At 46.7% G+C, this 23,311-nt stretch overlaps 3 protein-coding genes and 3 pseudogenes across 3 annotated transcripts; 1 reads left to right on the top strand and 5 right to left on the bottom strand.

Annotated features, from left to right (window-relative positions):
- Nucleotides 1-976: 976 nt before the first annotated feature.
- Nucleotides 977-2,092, bottom strand: LOC127785616 (BTB/POZ and MATH domain-containing protein 3-like). Its single transcript, XM_052313012.1, has one exon. It carries the CDS (start codon nucleotides 2,090-2,092, stop codon nucleotides 977-979), a length of 1,116 nt encoding a protein of 371 aa, XP_052168972.1.
- Nucleotides 2,093-2,095: 3 nt separating this feature from the next.
- Nucleotides 2,096-4,125, top strand: LOC127785880 (BTB/POZ and MATH domain-containing protein 2-like). The gene is made up of 2 exons (XM_052313236.1): nucleotides 2,096-2,101; nucleotides 3,067-4,125. Exons 1-2 carry the CDS (start codon nucleotides 2,096-2,098, stop codon nucleotides 4,123-4,125), a joined length of 1,065 nt encoding a protein of 354 aa, XP_052169196.1.
- Nucleotides 4,126-4,958: 833 nt separating this feature from the next.
- Nucleotides 4,959-5,972, bottom strand: LOC127785879 (BTB/POZ and MATH domain-containing protein 1-like; annotated as a pseudogene).
- Nucleotides 5,973-11,164: 5,192 nt separating this feature from the next.
- Nucleotides 11,165-12,227, bottom strand: LOC127753288 (BTB/POZ and MATH domain-containing protein 1-like; annotated as a pseudogene).
- Nucleotides 12,228-13,980: 1,753 nt separating this feature from the next.
- LOC127785878 (BTB/POZ and MATH domain-containing protein 1-like) lies at nucleotides 13,981-15,120 on the bottom strand. The gene has a single exon (XM_052313235.1). It carries the CDS (start codon nucleotides 15,106-15,108, stop codon nucleotides 13,981-13,983), a length of 1,128 nt encoding a protein of 375 aa, XP_052169195.1. The 5' UTR covers nucleotides 15,109-15,120.
- Nucleotides 15,121-20,158: 5,038 nt separating this feature from the next.
- LOC127753242 (BTB/POZ and MATH domain-containing protein 1-like) lies at nucleotides 20,159-21,249 on the bottom strand (annotated as a pseudogene).
- Between the last annotated feature and the right edge of the window lie 2,062 nt (nucleotides 21,250-23,311).

The following is a 23,311-nucleotide window of genomic DNA, read 5'->3' as shown; positions in this document are numbered from 1 at the left end:
TATAGAAAACTTTTTTTTGCAAACTCGCAAATACCCCTTTTAAAAATGATCATCATATATGTATATGTTTATGCGATAGAACATTTGCTTATGATCTTGGTGCATAAACACATATTGTCTTGGTGTCTTGATTGATTTATCTTGTTAACCAAGGGAAAAACTTATATTTTCTAATTATTTCTCTGTGTTTTACTTGAAAATAATAAAATAATAGTTATCGTATCCTCTAACAAATTAACAATTTTGTTGTGTCCTCGAGCTGTTTCACGTTTTTATGGTGTCTAAGAACAAAAAATCATAAATATATGTGTCCTATAGTAAATTTTGTCAATATAAAAACATGCAGCTCTAAAAAATTAAACACCTCAACGTAGTTACTACTTATAATCTCTCTGAAGTCCAAACAGAGAAGAATTAATTAATAGAACAGACAATTCATGAAACTGACACAAGCTTCTCTGGCTCAGCATATTAGAGCAAAGCGATCTACTAATCTGGAGATAGTCTATAGAGAAAAACGAGGCAATGGATTAGGGCACCCGCAATGGTTATCTATAGGCTCTCTACAAGAGATCCATGTCAGCATATTTTCCTACTTGGAAGAGATTAAATGAAGAGAGAGCAAAGCTATCTACTAACCTGAAGATAGTCTATAGAGAAAAACGAGGCAATGGATTAGAGAGGTATAGATACCCATGTAGACATACCATTGAAGTGGTTTACTATTAATCTAGTCTATTGCTGAGATGTACATGTTTTATAGATAGCACCTTAATTTACCATTGCGGGTGCTTTTAGAGAGCTATAGATACCCATGTAGACATACCATTGAAGTGGTTTACTATTAATCTAGTCTATTGCTGAGATGTACATGTTTTATAGATAACACCTTAATTTACCATTACGGGTGCTATTACTACTAGGAAGGATAGGCGATCGAGCACATCTGACATCTCTCTGAGCTCACAATCACGAATCAAACCTGAGTCCTGAGCAGAGCAAGCTTCGCAATGAGCTCCACGAGAACTGACGGGCATGTTCCCACGACGTCCTCCAATCCGCCATGCTCCATTACTTCTTCCAGGTTCGCAGGAGAGCTGAGGAACTCCAGGCACGCCTCCTTCAGCCCGCGGCAATGGTGCTTGTCGGCCAGCAAGAGGATGGTGGTCGCCGTGCCGACGCCGATGTGGCCGCACAGCTTCTCCTCGCATATCAGCTTCAGCCTCGGGAGATCGTACCTGTCCGCCGCGACGAGCAGGTGCTGCCACATGGCGACCTTGCCGTCTTCGTCTTCCTCCGTCTCCGGCGGCGGGGTGTCGTTGTAGATGAATGCAAGCATGGCCTTGAATGCTTCGGGCACCATTTCGCTGATATGTATGACGCTTGCTGTCGTTGCGCCCTCCTTCATGGGGCCAAAGAGCTCCGCCATGAAGACGGTGGACCGCGCCGCGAGCACGCACCGGTGCGCGGCGAACGTCTCGCCGCCGACCTGGAACGTCACGTCGGCGCCGACCTTGGTCAGGAGCAGATCGGTGAACTGCCGGTGCATGTCGGACGGTGGCACCGCGACGAGCGGCGCCGCCACGTCGGCGGCGGTGGTGTTGCTGCCGTCCTTCTTCAGGATGATGTCACACCTGATGGTGAAACAATCATCCTTGAGATGCTTTGATTTTTCTAACTCCTCCCTTCTAATGAAATTGGTGTAGCCCCAACGATTGTCATCAGAGAAGTCGAATAATGCTTCCGAACAAATATGTGTGGACTTTTGTCTCTCAGTTTCGTCGATGAAACTAAACTCGTAATGCGCCATGAAAGGCCGTTCACTATCCTGATCAAGCTGAAGAGAAACTGAGATGGAATCGGCATCATCCGAACTTTCGCCATTGGGGTAGTAGTCGATAACCCAGCGATAGCCTCCAACCCTGAAAGGACGAGACCTAATGAAGTCGCCATTGGGGACGGTGTCCTTGGTTCGCGAGTAGCCTTCGACCACGAGGAGGTAGTACCCGCTGGTGGCGCCGGAGGTGATGGCTGACGACGAAGGCGACTGCAGCCTCCCGTCGCGGACGAGAGACACGCCGGCGAAAGACATGGCATGCAGGTGTTTGTGACTTTGTGTATTTGCTGGTTAGTTCATGTGTCACTGACGTACGTCGACGAAAATGTAGCGCTTGGTGGAGGAAGCAGAAACGACGCACTCTACGTATCAACGACTCGTCGTCTCCACGTACGAATCGCGACTCGCGAGCGCGCGACTCTTCGGGACTTGGAATTGTCCGTGGAACAGCAGCTGAACCGATCGACGATGGCTTCCGTTTCCGGTTTCCGAGGGCGCTGAATTGAAGACAAGGACGTAGTGTAGTAGTACTACCACGCGTCGACCAGCTCACAAGGGCCGGAGTTGATAAGGTTAGGAAACGATAGACAAAGCATCCTCCCAAAGCAGAAACACGAGATTTAACGTTGAAAATCCTCCCAAAACATAAGAGAAAAAACCATGGGTGCTAGCCAGTAAAATATCTTCACTCTATCTAGGGTGAGCTTACAAATACTACACGGCAGCTTACCAGAGGTATATATATGTTGGAACCCTAAAAAGGATGACAATCCGTATCGTGGGGGCTTCGCCCTAGCACCCCTGGGCGTCCCCAGGTGCCTCCAGCCCAAGCCTCTCGGTGACAGGTGTCCGCTCCACTACGACAGAAACTGATCTTTATTAAATGCAAATAAATTTAGATCACAACTCAACAGACAAGGATGCGTCTCGTCGTAGAATACCAAAAGAACAAATTGAGAAGACGAGGAGTTCTTCTCGCAAGTCGCAAAGCATGCATTCACCAACTAATGTAGGCCAGGAGTTGTGCATGCACAAGTGTATAAAATCGTAGCTAGTCATTCATACGTTTGATTTCAGTACATTTCGGCGTTCCCACCTTCAATTATGTACTCTTGCGGTGTGTCTTTCGTCGGCGGCGGCGGATCGGCGCCATCGGCCGTCACCGCCGGCGACGTGGCCACCGGGTTCCACCTGCTTGTCGTGAACGGCTATTCTTACGCACACGTGAGAACACCCCCGTTGGCGAGTGCATCGAGTCTCGCCGGTTCACCGTTGGAGGCTACCGGTGGTTCATCGAATACTACCCCAACGGCAAGTCCTCCAGTGTTTCCAACTGCATCTCAGTTTATCTCGTCCTCGACGACGACGGCGTCGCCGAACCTGTTCAGGCGCAGTACCAATTCAGGCTCGTTAACCAACTTGAGAAGGAACAGTTGCCATCCATTCCTGAGGTCATGAATTATACATATTTCTCCAACAGTTACCCTAGTTGGGGTAGATTGATCAGAAAGGACGTTCTTGAGCAATCGAAGTTTTTCTGGGACGATAATTTCACCATCCGTTGCAGTGTGATCGTCGCCAAGAAGCTCAGAAGCAAGAACCAAGAATCGATCGTGGTGCCGCCGTACGACATCCGCCGGGATTTTGGCGATCTCCTCTGGACCGAGGACGGCGCCGACGTGACGTTCCAGGTCGCCGGCGAGTTGATCGCCGGTCACCGGTGCGTGCTCGCCGCCCGGTCCAGCGTCTTCAAGGCACAGATCTTGGGAGAGACGAAGGACGGTAGTCAGAAGGCCGACGCAAGCTTCATACTCGTGGAAGACATGGAGCCACAGGTGTTCAAATCCTTGCTTACTTTCATTTACACTGACTCGTTGCCTGAGTTGGAGGACGAAGAGGAAACTGAATCCGATCGAGATGAAGAAGAAGATCAGGAGAGTGAAGCAGATGGAGTACACGGAGAAGATGACGATGACGATGACGATGATGATGACAATGGTGGTGATGAGATGTGGTCACCATTGCTCGTAGCGGCAGATAGGTACGATCTCCAGAGGCTGAAGCTGATATGCGCGAAGAAGCTGTGCGAGCGGATCGATGCGAGCACGGTGGCCGATACTCTTGGGCTCGCTGAGAAGCACCATTGCCGTCTGCTGAAGGAGGCGTGCTTTGAGTTCCTCAAAGCTCCGGCGAATTTGAAGTTTGTACTGGCAAGTGACGGCCTGGATCACATAACTGCAACCTGCCCCTCTGTTCTGAAGGAGCTCCTCGCTAAGTTTGCATCTTAAGTTCAGATTACTGCATGCATGATTTCTATCCATTATCTAAAAAGATTAGTGCAAGCATGGTCGTAAGTTTGGTGTGTTGTTTACTCGTTTGTCAAAAGTGTGTGGGTTCTTAGTCTCTTATTTTGTCTTGCTATCGTGTGATCGCCAAGGGTCGTCTCAGTGCTTGCAGTATGCATACTGAGCTTGGAAGATTGTATTACCATGTTAATTGAGCATCTGAACTGCATGGGCCCTATGATTATAATGCTATTGTGATCTGCATTCAGAAAAACCTTGGCTATATTGTGCATTTGTGCTCTGTTTTCACCGAATTCTTTTCAGTAGAGAGAGCAATCTCTCTGTCTTGAAATACTCCACTGTACACTCGTTCTTCCTTTAAGATGAACTCATGCCTTTAGATGATTAATCAGAACAATCTTGTGTCAGTCTAATGTGATTTACCCGTATTGCATTGTACTGCTAATTTGCAACGTCGAATTAGCAACGCCGGTTAGATCTATTCACAAACCATCGCCATGCTAGTCAATAGTCATGGCCTGGTACAAGAGTATGCAGCCTCACACACTAGGCCTGGTACACTTGTCTATAGTTGTGAAATTTATATAGCATTGTTATTTATTAGTCGTCTGTTTTTTTTCCTTTTCTGTTAATCATCTAAACTTTCAATAAGGCACTGCACGAGCACGAGCCGTAAGCTAAACTTACACGATAGAGTTATTATTCGGAGGGCTTACAGAAGCCATTCCCATGAGCCCATGACCTAGCTACACCAAAACAGAGACATGGTTTATTTGTGTATCATCTTAGCAAAGAGATAAAGCAATCCAAAGGAATTAGTGCAAAGAAAGCAAGAACCAACCGATATGCAACCGTTTCAGGAGAGAGAGCCAGCTCCTGCTCAGGCTAAAATTCACGCACGCTTTCTTCAGCCAGTAGCAATGGTGTTGATCAGCTAGCACCAACAAGCTCGATACCGTGTGCACGCTAACGTACTGCTTGCACAGCTTCTCCTCGCAGATCAGCTTGAGCCTCTCCAGGTTGTACCGATCCGCCGCGACGAGCAGATGCTGGCACATGACGCCTTCCTCCTCCTCCATCTTCGGCAACAAGTCGGTGTACATGAAGCGGAGCAACGCTTTGAACACCTGCGCCTCCATGTCTTGGACGCGCACGACCCCGGTGGGTTCGCTCTCCTTCATCGGACCGTAGAGCTCCACGCTGAAGACCGGCGACCGCGCCGCGAATGTCTGGCCGGCAACCTCAAACACCACGTCCGCGCCCTTCCCGGTCTCCAGCAGGTCGCCGAGCTGCTGGTTCATGTTGGATGGGGGCACGGGCATGATCAAGGCCTCGCCGGGGAAGGCGATCTCCGTCGTCTCCTCGACGCGGATCTTGCAGACGACGACGATGTCGCACCGGACGGTGAACGAGTCATCCCTGAGATTCTTGGACTTCTCGAAATCTTCCCTTTCGATGAAATTGCTATGACCCCAAGACATACAACCCTCACAAAATGTTTTTACTTCCGACATTGCAAGCGAATTAGGCGGATTATCCATCTGACCACCGCCATTAATCCGGAACTTCAACCGCGCTTGGCCGCTTGCAGCTTCACATCCTTGGTGGATTTCTCGTCGAGCCATAGGAAAAGGGACATGTGATTGGCGGACTCGGCGAGGTTCCCGTTGGGGTAGTAGTATATGCGCCAGCAGTGGCTTGCCGTTGGATGTTCCCTTGGTGAGCGAATACCCGTTGATCTTAAGGAGGTGGTACCCATTCGCCTTGTCGACCACGATGGCGGAGGTCGACCGCGACGAGTTGCCATGGCCGGCGACGGAAGAAGACATGGCAGGCAGGACGTACGTACATGACTTGACGCCGGGTTGCCACTGACTTATTACGGCGGAGTTTGAAACAATGAAACCGATGGGAATCTCGTGGGGTTTCGTCATGCCTCTGTTGGTTACTGGGCCTCCAGGAAATAAAGGGAAAGTAAAAATAATCCTCTCAAAGGTAAAACTAAAACTGAAGCAATCCCAAAATAGAATATGTGATGGATTGATAAAGGGAGACGTGAGAAAAGCAGATCGATGTGGACTGAACCTTGAGCAGAATCACAATCTTCTTCTGCCTATTTGATAGTCCTGCTCACACACGGTTCGTTTGGACAATTGGAGTCAAGAAATTCTCCTCCGTTTCTCCGTCCTATTTCCTCCTTTTGCGCACTGAAAAGTTTTTTCATATCGTCCATCTTCTCTTTTCAAAGGAAATTTATCCTAGTAATACGTTAGTGACGACACATTCAAGCAGAACAAGCATGGCGCCGCCGCCCATTGGCCATCTCCCTCAAGCTGGAGTTGATTTTCACCTGAAGACTCCCGAGCAGTATGGAAACGGACGGAGCTCCTACGTAAAGTCAGAGGGACGTGGGTCCCTGACAGGTGGGGCCCACCTTCATGGGCCCACACGTCAGTGACCATGTCCTTCTCACTTTATGTCGGAGGAGCCTCTTCCGTATGGAAACACCGCAACGTTCGATGTATGAAGGCATCGCCGTTGCTAGAACCAGCAAACTCAAGCCCGGTTCACTACACCCACTCAAAAAGACGTTGTCGCCGATCCAACCTGTATAACCATCCACGGGGACACCAACGCGACGACACCCCATCGTTGGGCAGCCTCTACTCGCCCCTCCACGTGGGTGTTACAAACTATTAGAAAAATGATTTTTTATGACAGTGTCCTATTTTTTTCGTTGGCGGTCATATGAGTAATCCGCTTGTGAAATTCTAACGAGGGATAGAAGGTTTAGGATTGCTAGCGAAAATCTGTTTTCGCTGATGGTAGGTTAAGAAGTCCACTTGCAAAAATAACCCTCTTTTCGCTATTTTTGCTGGCGGGCCTCCTATCCTACCGCCAGCGAAAATCTGAAGAGCGTCGCCCTTGAAAAAATCACGCCATTAAAAAATTCAACCCCACCGCTCCTTATCTACCTATCTGTCCTTATCCTCTCCTCCTCCCTCCATATCCAACCCTGTCCTTCTCCCTCTATATCCAACCCTCTCCCTCTAGATCCAACATCTCCTCCTCCCTCCACGTCCACTAGACTCCACAGGAGGCAGCTGCTCTAGTTGCGACTTCGGTGGCGGTTCTCGGGCGGCGGCGAGCTCAGGGCGTGGGCGGTGAGCTCAGGGACAAGGCCGTTGGTTGCCATCACAAATCCACCTGTTTGATGAAAACAAAACAACGAACACACAGAAAATAGGGAAACCCTGTATTTTATTAATCATGATTCATTAACATGAATGTTTACAAATACATGAGGGCTCTGGCAGGAGTTCGCCTTTTGTCTTCGCGAGGAATGCTTAATGGAAAGGTATGCTGACTGGAGATTGCGTGCAGTCCGCTGATTCCCGACGCCTAGCAATGAGGCTACCGGTTAATTACATCTACAGGACGAGCCTATGGAATACCTCCGATTAAGCTGCGCTTTGTGATCGTCGTCTTCAAAATTAACTGCTCGCCGAAGGTTGAGGTTGGTGCATATTTAACGGTGAATATAGTGAATGTGTAACGGGTGGCTTTGTTTCACCAAAACCCAGTCACAGTACACTACCATTACGTCGGTGTGTAGAGGGAATTTGGTGAAGCGGGTGACTTTTGTCTCGTCGGTGCCCAATCATGTATCCCGGCCTTCATCAAACATGGATTTTGTGGTTGCTTTTGCCTCGTCGGTGCCCAGCAATGGTGTATCCGGTTCCCGTCCATTTTAGACGTGTTAATAGTATAGTGACCTGGCCTTGTCGGTACTCGGCCATGGTTTCGTCTAGCCTCGTCGGTCATAGACAAATGAAATGAATGAATAGCTGCAGCCTTGTTAGCTTTAGCCAATACGTCGCCTGGCCTCATCGGTCTCGGACGTAGCACAAATATTGATAAATCGGCCATTTCATCTCGTCGACACTCGGCCACGATGTCGACGTGTGTTTTAAATCTGCACGCCTCGCCCTCATGGCTAGCGTTGTTTTATTTAGCGAATAATGCTTGTCTTCAGGAATTGTGAGAATTGCTCTCGTCCATCCGGTAGAATTTGGAGAGAGGAGGAATTGCTCCTGTACATGATATGCACAAGGCAATATGTGACTCATCCGGCATGAATATAAATATGTATAAATCATGGTTGGTCTGATGCCAATAAGACTCAAACTCATCCCAAGTTTATATAAATAAATATCCACATCCAATATTTGATATTGATAATTTAGACGGTCCAACCCTCACGAGGATCAGGCTCGCCTTGTATTTATTTGAAGCTCATATTAATCGCTTGACAAAGATGATGTGTGCGTGCGCATGCGCCGCTGGGGATATTTATATCCATGGTTACATGTTCACAACGCGTCCACGACATATTCGTCAGTGCTCCACTTTGCTATTTCACCGATCGAGCTGCGCAACTGCACAACACTACGGTGTATATTCGCTTCCTCTAGGAGATAATGCCGGGCTATGCATAATATCTGCACAGCACTACGGCGTTGTTGTGTTATCTTGGATAAGCAGCTTGACGGAGAACGAGATCAGCTTCTTGTTGAAGACTCGCCGATAGAGATGCCATCAGCACCGGCGACTACAGATCGCTGATCCGCGATCCGCACCCTGCGCCATAGGCGTGCATCTTCTTACTGATCTCTCTCTGCGAATATATGTGGGTGCGGGTGTGTACCTCTCTAGGGCATATTGCTGCTGAGCCGCGCAGCGCTTCCGCCGTTTATGTGTGCTTCCTTCTGCGACGAGGGGGTCGACTGCTTTATATAGGCAGCCATCGCCTCAAACGGCTTAGGCTTACCCTCCCGCAAATCCAGCGTGATGACGCGTTTGGTTTAGGCCTAATCGATCTGCTGCTGCAGATAAGTGCCGATGCCAGCCACCTAATGCGTCATGCATGCGGATAGAGATGCTGGTGCTGGAGATAATCACTATGGCTGATGACAGTGGGCCCCACGTCTTATTTGAATTTGTTACCCGTGATAATTACCCACCGGTGAATTAGCAAACCGATTAATGGGTATACTGCTAGTACTAGTTGATCTCTTCTCTTTTCAAGTGTATATCTCTTCAATTGTGCATCAAATTTGAATTCTGTTTGAACCATTATTTTCTATTTGAAATACACAACAAAACGAGTCCAATATTGATTATATTCAGACACCATGTGATATTTGAATTTTTCGAGCCCACACGTCATAAAGACACGCCTCACATATATTCAGTATAATTGGGCTGCAAATAATATTCTCATATAAAACTAAATGCCCAATAAATTATTATTTCTTCTATGAATTTTTAGCACAAAAATTCATCACACCACCGAGCTACCAAACCTATAGAAGCCCAAATGGGCTACCCGGCCCGAGCATGGCCAGGCACAATAGGGCCTGGGCCAAGGTCAATCGTGCCAGCATGACCTGACCTACACGCCAGGCGGGACCGTGCTTGCTCATGGGCTACACCCACGGCCTAGGCACGGCCCAATAAGATTTGGACCGTGCCGGGCCAGCCCAAAGGCAAAGAGTCCATCGTGATTTGGGTTGTATCTTATATGGCAGAATAAGTCTATTTTATATCCCTCTTCTCTTTGGATAGTGCCTTATAAGGCTAGATTAAGTCTATTTTGGGTCCCTCAATTATTTTCTTTGACACTGTTGTGCCGGGCCGGCCCACCGTGCCAAGGCGTCGGCCCAGGCCTTATGCCCATCTACCGGCTAGCATGGGCCCGACATCAGTCATACCGTGTTGTGTTTGGGCCAGGCCAAATGGCCGTGCCATGGGCCGGGCCGTCAGGCCTTATGGCCATCTATAACCAAACCCTCTATGCCCAAGCTCATGGGTGGATCTAGATGGTGGTAATGGCAGGCGATTGACCATCCAAAAATACCCTACCCCAAGTCCTAGGTATATAAAAAAGAGGGGAAAAAAACTTGTATGAAGAGAAAAAAAGATAGAAAACACGCACTTATTTATATATCATGATACAATTTTGTTCATTCTACACTAGTATTGTATATTGACATGTTTTGCAGTATTTTGAAGAAATTATGTAAGTTGACCATCCGTACAAAAATCTTACACGTAATTGCAGCCGCATGAATGTTCGTTGGCCTGCTTTGACGGTGGGGAGACTAGCTGGAAGTCTGGAACCGCCTCGCAGCCACCGGTCTGCTGGGCACCTACCTCTGTGCAGATTTGGCCCCTCCCGCCGGGACGACGCTAGATCGGAGACACCGACCGAAGCCTGCAGCCTCACACCGCCGTGAGGCCGCTTCCAAACTTCCACAGCCTCCTTCTCCTCCTTGCTCACTGTAGTTGTTGCATCAGGCGTCTTGCCACGCTTGCCTCTGCCTCGTTAGATCTAGGTGTCCTGAGTTTATACTAGTCTACATTTCTTCTGCTCAATCAATATACAAGAGGTAAAGTTTTTACCCTCTTTTAAACAAAAAATGGTATAAAAGTTAGTTGATATAGCGGAACGACGACTAACTTTCTCGATCACTTCAGTCATTGATCACCTAAGGCACGCTAGATGACGACATAGGAAAACATGATATTTGTTAATGAAGTTCAGCCGAAACTTACATCCTCGAGGCTTTAATTATGGGCGCTCCTCTCCAATTAACATAGCATCCGCTACGAGTCCATGACCACGCCGCCATCATCTCTCTGCGTGTCTACGCTACATTATAGTCATCATGATTATATTGTGATGCCCCCTCTCCGACTCTAACTTCACTCTACACCTATTTTAATTCCAAGTCCAACTTCTAGTAGGACTAGTATATTTGACACCTATTCTAACAAAAATAATGTCATATATAAACGCTTAGATAAAAAAGTGTATCTGTATTACTGTATACTTTCTAACTACCTGATCGATGACAATGGTTCAGAACAAAGCAAGGTTTGCCTTCGTTTCAATAAAAACAATGTTTCAGAAACCATAAATTACAAACCACCAGTACTACACACTAAGTAAATCAATTTAATTTGGAGGTGCCAACATGGCAACCAGCTCTTTCATAAGAGGGGCAGCTCCTGCTCAGATTATCGAAGCCACCGGCGGATTCACCGATGAGCCGAGAAAGTTGAAGCACGCCTTCTTCAGCCCATCGCAGTAGTGCTGATCAGCCAGTGCCAGGATGTTCGCCACGGTACCCACGCTAATGTACTTGCGCAACTTCTTCTCGCAGATCAGCTTGAGCCTCTTCAGGTTGTAACGATCCGCAGCGACGAGCAGATGCTGGCACATGATGTCTTCCTCCTTCATCTTCGGCAACGAGTCAGTGTATACGAAGCGGAGTAACAGCTTGAACACCCGAGCCTCCATCTCTTCGATGCGCACGACTCCTCCGGCGACGGCGTCGCTCTCCTTCATCGAGCCGAAGAACTCCGCGTTGAACACCGGTGACCGAGCCGCGAGCACGTACCGGTGTGCGGCGAACGTCTCGCCGCCGACCTCAAACACCACGTCGGCGCCCTTCCCGGTCTCGAGGAGGTCTCCGAGCTGCTGCTTCAGGTCGGATGGGGGAACGGACACAAATGTTGCTTCCTCAGGGCGAATCTCACGCATGACGACTATGTCACACCGAATGGTGAAACAGTCGTCCCTGAGATATTTAGACTTTTCGAATTTTCTCCTCTTCATAAACTTTGGGAAACCCCAGGACCAAGAATCGGCACGACCAAAAGGTTCTTACTGGCTTGGATATCAGCGAAAGTTGCTTCTTCACCCTATCGGCCAGATCAAACTGGTACTTCACCTTCACCTTCACCTTCACCTTCCCGTTGATGTTCTTGTCTAGCGAGAGGTAAAGCGATATGTAATCGGCGGATTTCTTGCCTCTCCCGTTGGGGTAGTACTCGATTCTCCAGCGGTAGCCGCCGACGGTGAACTCGCCGGATGCGATGGCCGTGCCGGTGGGGGTCTCCTTGGTGAACGAGTAGCCATCGATCTTGAAGAGGTGGTGCCCGGTCACCCGGTCGACCACGATGGCGGAGGTGGACCGCGTCGACGAGTTGCCATGGCCGTTGGCGGAGGAGGGCATGGCAGGACACTAAGTTGCCGGCCGCCGGCTTGCCTTGCCGCTGCTCCGGTAGGGTTTAGCGCGGAGTGGGGCACGTACGGACGGCGGCTTGGTTGCCTTGCCTCGCTGGCTCGCTGGTTTGGGATTTTGTGAATGACACGGAAATTAATCGGGGCCTTTCATATGGTTACTGGGCCTCCAACAACTAGTAGGACGGGAAGCAAAACATGAAACTAAAATACAAGCAAAAGATAATAATAATATAAAACATCGCATGTTGGAGATGCCAAATCCATTCACCGTGCACCGTTGGATCCTCTCCGGCAATGTGATGTGTTCTCTGGCAGGGGCGGATCTATTATGGGAGCTATGGGGGTCTCAAGTCCTTACTGCTGGCATTGTAACCATAAGAGCCCCCACTAAAATTTTATATCATACATTCATTAGAAGAGAAGGTTATAGTTTTGTATGGTTTGTTTAACTCCCTATTACTTTTTCGTGGATCCGTCCCTGTTCTCCGGCAAAGGGACAACGCTATGAGTGAGGACGGTGCAAGTGGTCATCTACACGTCCATGCTCCGTTTCAACCAAATCCATCCATGAGTTAGTCAACGGAATCGAGGACTGCTAGTCAATATGTCGTCTACTGAAGAATCAGATGAATTTTACTGCATCAATGGTTCATAATTTAGTCATGCGTTTACTGTAATCTGGCTCCATATAGACTTGTTTCATGATTCAGTTATGTGTGTGCTGTAACGTACCGGCATTGCCCTCTGCTGTAAGATTTAACTTCCTAAGGTAACACTTCTGTTGATCAATTGCGCCTTTTTTAAGTTTTGAGTTTTGACTCATATGAAGGAGGATACGAGTACGACAATAAGAAAACTTGCCGAACCTGTCAAAATGCAATGAACGATCAAAACTGAACCTGATATTCTTGGATCAAATGAGCAGAAGGTAGAGATTTTCTTGGAGAACATGGGAGAAAAGGCAAGACAATGACGATTACATAAATATCCATAGGTTTCTTACAACTGAAGAAATTGCAACAGGACACTGGACACCTGAAGAAATGATAAACGAATCTTCAGAACAACGAAAAGACACTAGTGTTGGACCCCTGTCATCCTCATTTCTTCAAATTATTCTCTAGTCCAGACAATATTCTTGATCAAAAACCATAAAAAAACCTTGGTTTGAAGGAAGTTTGGTTTTCCAGATACATTCAAAAGGGAAGATAGCATAACTAGTTTCCTTTTTTTTTTTGGAGCCGCACAAGCTCTGAACCTTGGTTTATTTGAATCATCAGACTAAAATTATCTGACAGCAGGTATCTCACATCGAAACAATACTAGAGATAACATGAAGTGACATCAAAACAGAGATGGAACTTCTTTAACTACTCCTTCAAAAAGACATAAAGCACAAATGCTTTCATTGCCATATGCTTACATCCAAATCAAGCATGCCAAATGTAAGTTTCACCACCAGGCAACAAGTGACAATCCAATGAAATTTAGAAGTGAAATTGCACAGAACGCAAAAATGCAGACTAAGTGAAGTAGTAGTAGTACTTTCTAACCCCAGTTCCCCAGCTAAGGATGGATGTCAAAATTTCTCATACAACTGATAACAAAAGCCTATATATAACAGGGAGTATGTGCATGCCTCCAATGCTAAAAAGAGAAGAGAACTACTAGATGACAAAAGTTCATATTCTGAAACTACACAGGCACAAACTGCTATTGCAAGAACACCAAACACCTGAACACTAAATCACTAAAGCATGACTCAGCAGAGGCGCCAGCATGGCAACCAGCTCTTCCATAAGTGAGGGGAATCTCCTGCTCAGATGCTTGAGGCCATCACTGGCGATGACAGCATTCAGGTTTGCCGGTGAGGCCAGAAAATGAAAGCATGCTTTCTTCAGCCCGTCGCAGTGGTGCTGATCAGCCAGCGCCAGGATGTTCGATACAGCGTCCACGCTAATGTAGCTGCACAACTTCTCCTCGCAGATCAACTTGAGCCTCTCCAGGTTGTACCGGTCCGCCGCGACGAGCAGATGCTGGCACATGACGTCTTCATCATCATTCTCGATCTCCGGCAACGAGTCGGTGTACACAAAGCGGAGCAGCAGCTTGAACACCTGCGCCTCCATGTCTTCGATGCGCACGACTCCAGCAGTGTTACCCTCCTTCATCGAGCTGTAGAGTTCCGCTCTGAAGACCGGCGACCGCGCCGCGAGCACGCACCGGTGCGCCGCGAACGTCTCGCCGCCGACCTCAAACACCACGTCAGCACCCTTCTCGGTCTCCAGCAGGTCGCCGAACTGCTGGTTCATGTCGGATGGGGGCACGGATACAAAGGTTTCGACAGGGAGTATCTCGGTCGTCTCCTCGGCGCGGAATCGACGGACGACGGCAATGTCGCACCGGATGGTGAAAGAGTCATCCCTGAGATTGTCGGACTTCTCAAAATCTTCCCTTCTAATAAACCTGTCATAACCCCAAGACCAAGAACCATCAGGTCCAACACCAAAAGTAGTGCATACTTTCGCCGTTGCCAACGAAGGCGGCTTATCCACATGGCCAGTGTAACCAATCTGGAATCTCCAGCTCGCCCGCACCTTCACATCCTTGTTGGCCCTTTCGTCCAGCGAGAGAAAAAGCGATATGTAATCGGCGGAGTCCGCGCAGTCTCCGTTGGAGAAGTAATCGATGCGCCAGCGGTAGCCGCCGACGGTGAACTGGCTGGATTTGAGGCTCAAGCTGGTGGGGATGCCCTTGGTGAGCGAGTAGCCTTCGATCTTGAGGAGGTGGTACCCGGTGGCCGTGTCGACCACGACGGCCGAGGCGGAGGCGGACCGCGACGGGTTGCCGCGGCAGGCGGCAGGGGACATGGCAGGAGACACTGCTCGCCGCGGCAGAGGATAAAAGGGCACGTAGCCTATTGGTTTGACTGAGTAGTACCCCGAGATTTTAAGTTTAAATTTTTTTATTGAGTGAATTTTAGATTGGATTGTTTGCGGGGCTAAATTCTCTATTTTAATAGCAGTATATATTCGGTTGGATGTAGAGACCGGATAAAAAAATACCATTCTCTAAAAAAATAATAAAAAAAAAACGGAATTACTAACTATCATTTGATAGATTTATGAGCCTTCTATCATTCGTTTTTTAAGCCGTTAGATGGTTTTTGAGATCAGCTAACTATCGTGCTAGCATCTGCTTCAGTTGCTAACTAAGTCTACGTTGCTGTTCCCTGGTGTCTGAGCCCAAATCAGCAGTTGCCAGTTGCCGACTCCATCATTTATCGATTTGAGGCGTGTTTTTCAATGCTACTTTGTTTATGATCCCACGCATACTAATTACATCGTACTTACGCTATAATTACATATGTAATTTTTAAACTTACAACATAAATACACTATAATTACATATGTAATTTTCATACTTACATTGTAAATACACTATAATTACATATGTAATTTTCAAACTTACATAGTAAATACACTATAATTACATATGCAATTTTTAGACTTACATCATAAATACACTAAAATTACTTATGTATTTTGTTTGTGTATATTAATGTCATCCGTTAGATGTTGTTCCAAAGGGTAAGAAATCTGTATGATAGAGGCTAAAAAAATCTGTCACATGATGTATAGGCAGTCAAACAAAAAGCTGTAGGGTTTACCGCGGATTTGGGGGGAGAGATGGAGGGGGCGACATGAAACGGAGGAGACGAGCGATGCGACCGAACCACCGCCGTAGGGGTGAAAGTGGTTCGGATAGTTTCCGTTCGTCCGGACCATTTTTCGGATTCGGATAGTTTTGGTTGGAACTATCCCGAAATTCTCGGATTCGGAGACGAATTCGGATTTTTTTTCTCGGAAACGAAAACGAATATCCGTCGGAATTGGAAAACGGTCGGAAACTATCCGGATTTTTTTTTTGATATCCGCAGACATTGAGGAAATTTTAGAAAAAAACACGTATATATACATAACTTTTTCATACGGAATCATATGGAGACAAACTTTATATCAACATTGTAGAGCTCGATGAGATCTACAACTTTCTTATTGACTATTTTCTTATTTGAGGTCATTTAAGGGTCTAAATATTCATTATAATATACCATATTAATTTTTACAAAATCTCAGACCTACAATTCGAACGACATCTGATGGAGATGTGTTCCATATCAAAGTTGTAGAGCTCAACGGGATCTACCACTTTGTAGTTTATAACATTTGTATTTGAAAGCATTTAAAGTATAAAACAAACATTACAAGTTTCGAAGATGTGAAGTAAAATAAATAACATCTCCAATTTATACAATGGTAAGTAAGTTATATATCTAGTAAAATGTCTTAGGAATAGAAAATGATAATCATATTTGCATATGGATCTCTAGGAGGAATAGCCATGAAAATCGATTTTCACATACTGTTGTGGACCGTCTACAAAATTGATCATATAAATGTTGAAGATGTTGAACTAAAATAATAAGCGATATCTCTTCCTTGATCAAGAAACTCAATTTGAGGGGTTTTTTATATACCGGTAAATATTCACTACCGTATTCGTTCCGTCTCGTATTCGCTCCGTATCTATATTCGATAATATTCGATTTCATTTCCGTATCCGAGTTTTCGATTCCGATTCTGATTCCCCAAAAAAAAATGAAAACGAATATGATAAAGCTAGTTTCCGTCCGTTTTTATCCCTACGCCGCCGCCGCCGCCGCCGCCTGGTTGGGAAAGGAAAGGAGGTGTTTTTACGTCTCGAGTGGATTTGATTGGACTGGAATCCCATAATTTGTGTGGGCTCTGGTAGGGCCTAATTACGTGGTGGCCCGCGTGACGGGCCGAGCACTGGATGGAGGCTTCTAGGAGAATTTACGGCCCATGTAGGTTCAGAGCCCAGCGTGGGACTGTGGCAGCGTGTGGATTATCTAGATCGGATCGCGGGCAAAAAAGCACCGCCATACGATTTTGCTCGTCATCTGTCGTAATTTTTTCCCTGTTATTTGACGTTTTTTATTTGCCGTAAGATTTTTGCGCCAAGATTTGCAGCAATTGCCGTGGATTAAGAGCCTGTTTGATTGGTGACCTGAGCACCATGCCTGAGAAAAATCCGTGCCTGAGTGTTGCATGAGGTGGGAGTGGTTCATGCCTGAGAGACATGCCTGAAAGAAACCTGTTTGGCTGGTGACCTGTGCCTGAGAACACTTAAAACTAATATTATCTATTATCTTTATCTTTTTAAGCTTGGAGTTTAATAGCATTACCTCCGCTTCATATTATAAGTTGTTTTAATTTTTTTAGTCAAACCTTTTTAAGTTTACTAAATTTGTAGAAAAATCTAGCAACATCTATAACACAAAATTAGTTTTATTGAACGGAGCTAACGTTGAATATGTTTTAATAATATGTTTATTTTGTGTTGAAAATATTACTATTTTTTTTATAAAATTGGTTAACCTTAAACATGTTTGATTAGGAAAAAAGTCAAAGCAACTTATAATATGAATATAGGGAGAATTTTTTTTTACATAATTTCTTATCATATCTTTAGCAAATCAAGTGGAGAGCAGTTCGACACATTTTCCAATCAAAAGATAGTGCATGCAAAAGAAGCAACCAGCTGCAGCGTGAGAGAATTACTCTAATTCAAGAATTAGTACAGAAGTACTTCAGCTAATCAAGAGGCCTGGCACTGCATGCAACTCAGGCCACCAATTTTGGTCGCCTGACTGAGGCTGATTGAGCTGCCGGAGAGCTCAGGCCAGGGAAGGTATGGATTGCCTCAGACACCAACCAAACAAGATATATTTTTTCTCCGGCTTGTCTCTGGCCAGGCATATTTGTCTCAGCGTGGCAACCAAACAGCCTCTAAGTCGCTAGAGAGTCAGCATGGGTCAGTATTGTCGTGCGAATAAAATGCATGAAGTATGTAATTTCCATAGGTCAGATTAAGGAATATCTCTATGTTAATTTACATGTCAAATTAAGCATTAATTGATACAGCAAATTTAACGTATGTTAAACATCTAAATAAAAATTGATTTATTTAACGGTTGAAAATTAAGACATGTGAAACTAAATAAAATATAAAATTATAGTACTATAAACTAAAATTATATTTGTAAATTCAGTTGATATGACATGTAAGTGCACTGTAATTTTGAAAAAAAATATTATGTAAGTAAATATGTATTTGTTATTTTCTTTAAAATATAAAATTACAGTCCTATATAACTAAAACTGCAATTGTAAATTCAGTTGATATGTCATGTAAGTGCATTGTAATTTTGATAAAAAAATATTGTGTAAGTAAATATATATATTTTATTTTCTTTTGTTGTTTGTTGGATATAAATCTAAGGGTAAAAAAACCTAGATGGTTTTTTTTAGAAATCACACGATAAATGGATAGGCAGTTTCCTGCCATAGTATGCGGGAGTGCGACCAAAGTTTTTTAAAATAAGAACTAATGTCATCGACGTCACTTTTTTTATCATCATATAAACCACAATACATCTGCACATAGGATCCGTTTCATATTCTTCCTCCACCCTCCCCAGGTGGTAAGATGATGCGGCCGCGGGCACGGACAAGCACGAAGGCCTGGATATCTGCTTAACTTTAGTGCAGGTCCTAAATATATTGATGAGATGCGAGCGTACTATTCAGTTTGATCATGCAACTGACAAGATAAATGAATTGATAACCAAAGAGCGAATCGACCAATAAGCCGATGTAGCAATACTAGCCGATGTCGATAGGGTTTTGAGCAATCGGATATGCATTCGATGTAGATTCTAACAATTTAATAAATAATGATATAAAGGTAATCAACTGATGATAATATGATGAAGTAATGAATCAATTGGTCGATATTGATGTAACAAAGTAAATATTAATTAAGTGTAGGCTCGATGGTTAACCTATACATCGACTGAAATTTCTGTATCAAGATAACTTATCTGCTAGTACTATGATAAAATGTTATCATGAACCTTCGATTTAACAAGATTTAGATTATCAACAAAAATCTAGTAGGTCAAACCTAACCGATGCAGCACCACATTGTATATAATAATCTAATACACAATGAGCCGATAAATCGGTCTAATGTGATGGATATAATAAATCTATCTAAAACAACATTACGATTGTGAATATATATTGACTAACTCAGAGGATCAGACCTAATCGAGACAGTCCCAACTAAACCGATGCGTCTCTAAACACAATACAATTAGAGGCAGAATATAAATATTGGATCGGCAAAATATATCAACATAACTAGAGTGATCCAAGAGGTCGAAGCGATGCAGCCTCGAACAACACCAATACAGCTGATACAATTTCTATGGCCGGTGGAAGTTAGAGCTTACCCCTTCGCTGGAGATCGAAGGTGACACAACCCCGCGTCAGGTGCCGAGTTCCATCGATGATAAAAAAAAAAACCTTGGAAAAGAGGGAGATAGATTACAGGGACCTCGGATGTACATATTTATACTCATGGATAGATACTAGTCCTCATTGGACACGACACAAACTTTCCTAAAGATATAGTAAACAACCTTTCCTAAAAATAAAAGGAAACTAATGACTTTATCGAATTAATAGATAAATTGCTATGTTACATCCTGTCATTGAAATCAAGCGTGTCAAATAGAAGTTCAATACCAGGTAAGATGTGAAAATCCATTCCAGATTGAATACTGAAGCTGCAGAGATAGTAAAAAAGCAGAGATGAAGTGGAAGTACTTTCTAACTTCTGCTTAGGATAGATGATGTAGTCATAAGACCTAAACACAGGGAGTTCAGCTGCATATGCCTGCATAAAAGAAGAGAAGCCAACTACCTGATGACAAAGGTTCCGATTCAGAAACCAAAAAACTACCATTGGCCATTGCAATAACACAGGTCACTAAGCTTGAGTAGCTGGAAGTGCCAGTTTGACAACCAGCTCTTCCATAAGAGAGGGGCAAATCTTGGACAGATGCTTGAAGCCGTCACCGGCGACGACAGCACTCAGGTTCGCCGGTGAGCCAAGAAAATTGAAGCACGCTTTCTTCAGCCCGTCACAGCGGTGCTGATCAGCCAGCGCCAGGATGTTCGACACGGTGCCCACGCTAATGTACTTGCACAGCTTCTCCTCGCAGATCAGTTTGAGCCTCTCCAGGTTGTACCGGTCCGCCGCGACGAGCAGATGCTGCACATGACGTCTTCCTCCTTCATCTCCGGCAACGAGTCAGTGTACAGAAAGCGGAGCAACACCTTGAACACTTGCGCCTCCATTTCTTCAACGCGCACGACTCCAGTAGTGTCGCCTTCCTTCATCAAGCCGTAGAGCTCCGCTCTGAAGACCGGCGACCGCGCCGCGAGCACGCACCGGTGCGCCGCGAACGTCTGGCCGCCGACCTCGAACACCACATCCGCGCCCTTCTCGGTCTCCAGCAGGTCACCGAACTGCTGGTTCATGTCAGACGGGGGCACGGATACAAAGGATTCAGCAGCGGGGAGTATCTCGGTCGTCTCCTCGGCGCGGATCTTGCGGAGGACAAGAATGTCGCACCGGATGGTGAAGGAGTCATCCCTGAGATCGTCAGACTTCTCGAAATCTTCCCTTTTGATGAACTTCTTATAGCCCCAAGTCCAAGAACACCCACGAATAAAAGTTCTTACCATAATGTATTTTAACGAAGGTTGCATCTTCACCTGGTTAGCGAAACTAATCTGGTACTTCGCCTGCACCGAAAAATCCGCGTTGCTCTTTTCATCTAGTACGAGGTAGATCAATATGTAATCAGCGGCGTCGACGGATGCCCCGTTGGGGTAGTATTCGATCCGCCAGCGGTGACCGCCGACGGTGAACCGGCTGGAAGTGAGGAACGAGCCGGTGGGGGTGCCCTTGGTAAGGGAGTAGCCATTGATCTTGAGTAGGTGGTATCCAGTGGCCGTATCGGCCAAGATGGCGGAGGCGGAGGCTGACCGCGACGGGTTGCCGGCGGGAGACATGGCAGGACACTGCTCGCCGCTGGCCCGCTGCTGCTGTAGGTAGGGTTTTACTTTTGCCGCAGGTTTAGGGGGGGAGGAAGGGAGACGCGAGACGACTACGAAGGAAATGAAGGGACGTGTTTGGAATAAGTTCACCGGAGGTCCCTCAACTTAACAGCGAGATTTTTTTAGTCCCTCAACTATAAAACCAGAAATGTTCGCCTCTAAACTTACTCAAACCGTTCACCGGAGGTCCCTCGGCAGTATATGTGGGTGGTTTCGCTGACGTGGTATCCTAGTCAGCAAAAAAAAATTAAAAAAAATTTGTGGGGCCCACATGTCAGCTACAGTTTATTTTCTCTTCTCTTTTCTCTCCTCTTCTCTTTCCTCTCCTCTCCCTTTGCCGGCGGCGGGCGGCGATGGGCAAGCGCACGGCTGGAGTAGGTGGAGGGGCTACGTCAACGCGCTAGAACAGGCGGAGCGGCGGCGTCTCCAGGCGAGCGCGGCTGCGGCAAGCGGTGGGCGAGTGCGACGGCGGGCAAGCGGCGGCTCCGAGCGTGGGCGGTGCGCGGCCAGAGCAGAGGGACGGGAGACGCGGGGGGGGGGGGGGGGGGGGGGGGGGGGGCGGGCGAGCGGCGGCGAGGCGTCGCCTCTTTCCCCCTCTCCCGCTGGTCTCATCTCCCCCCACTCCGCCCGGCCTCCTCTCCCCCTCTCCGGCGGGGCGCGGGGAGAAGGGCGGTCACTTGCAGGCGGCGTGGACAGGGCCGACCACCTGACTACCCGAGCCCGTAGCTCCGTCCGCTCCCGCCGCTACGGTGCACCACCACGCTAGGCTCCTCCGATGAGTACGATGGCAGCGGTGGGAACCAGCGGCGAGAAGAACAGCGGACAAAGCGACCTAGGGCTAGGAGTAGAGGTGCGTGCCATACCCGCTCTCCACTCCACGTCGACGGCGCCGTCGATCTGGCCGTGCTGGTGAAGTTTCCCGTCGCCCGGCCATCGCTATTGCTGTCTGACTTCTGATTCCTCCACCACCGGAGGATGATCCATCGACTCAGGCATTTGACCGCCACCCCCTTCTGATTCTTCCACCACCGGCGGCGACATCTCTGTCGGCCGTGGGGATCCCCTCCCGAAGCAGGAGCCCGTCTCGGATCCCGCCCCCACCTCCCGTCGCGGTCGCCCGCAGTCCGCCGCCGCTCTCGCCGGCCGTCGCCCTGCTCCTGCCTACTTTACCTGCCGCGGCCGCGCTCGCCCTCCGCCGCCGCCACTCTCGCCGGCCGTTGCGTTGCCCGTCTCGGCTCGTCGAAGAAGACGGGAGAAGAGAAGAAAGGGGAAAAAAGAAGGAATGTGGGGCCCGCACCGTTTTCTCTCACTTACATGTGGGCCCCACGTACTTTATTTATTTATTTTTGCTGACTAGGATGCCACGTCAGCAAAACCACCCACGTATACTGTCATAGGACTTTTTGTGCACGGTTAGTAAAATTTTAGGGACGAACATTTCTGGTTTTGTGGTTGAGGGACTAAAAAAAATCTCACTGTTAAGTTAAGGGACCTCCGGTGAACTGTGGGCTCTAAAAATCCACGTCTCGGATCCTGTGGGCTCTGGTGGGCCTACCCTTTTAGAGGATCGCTGGAGAAAATGCTCTGCCGTATGCTTTATGAGAGAAGTTTAACAGTATAGCCCACTAGTAGCTCCAAATCATATATAGCCAATATAATAGTTAATTCATATAATAGTTGCTTACTATACAATTAATACCTGGTCCCACCTGTCATACACACATCATGTCTTGTAGTCCGTGCTATAACTGGCTACAGATCTGTAGTCCGCTGCTCTTCTCTCTCTTTCTTTATCTCTTTAAAATATTTTTATAGCTGGCTTATAGCATGCTATTGTTCTCTTTCTTTTATCTCTTTAAAATATATTTATAACTGGTTTATAGCATGCTATTGTACCTGCTCTCATGATGCATTGATGCGGTCAGATACTCGGATTATAAGCGACTAATTTGTGCAGCTGGATGCAGCAACAAACAAGTTTAAAATGCTTCAATTTCTGGGATAAAAAATGCCTTGT

Source organism: Oryza glaberrima, chromosome 10, assembly GCF_000147395.1.
Source record: "Oryza glaberrima chromosome 10, OglaRS2, whole genome shotgun sequence".
NCBI classification, from domain to species: Eukaryota; Viridiplantae; Streptophyta; class Magnoliopsida; order Poales; family Poaceae; genus Oryza; species Oryza glaberrima.
The sequence above is the reverse complement of the archived record's forward strand: the minus strand, read 5'-3'. Positions and strand labels throughout refer to the sequence as shown.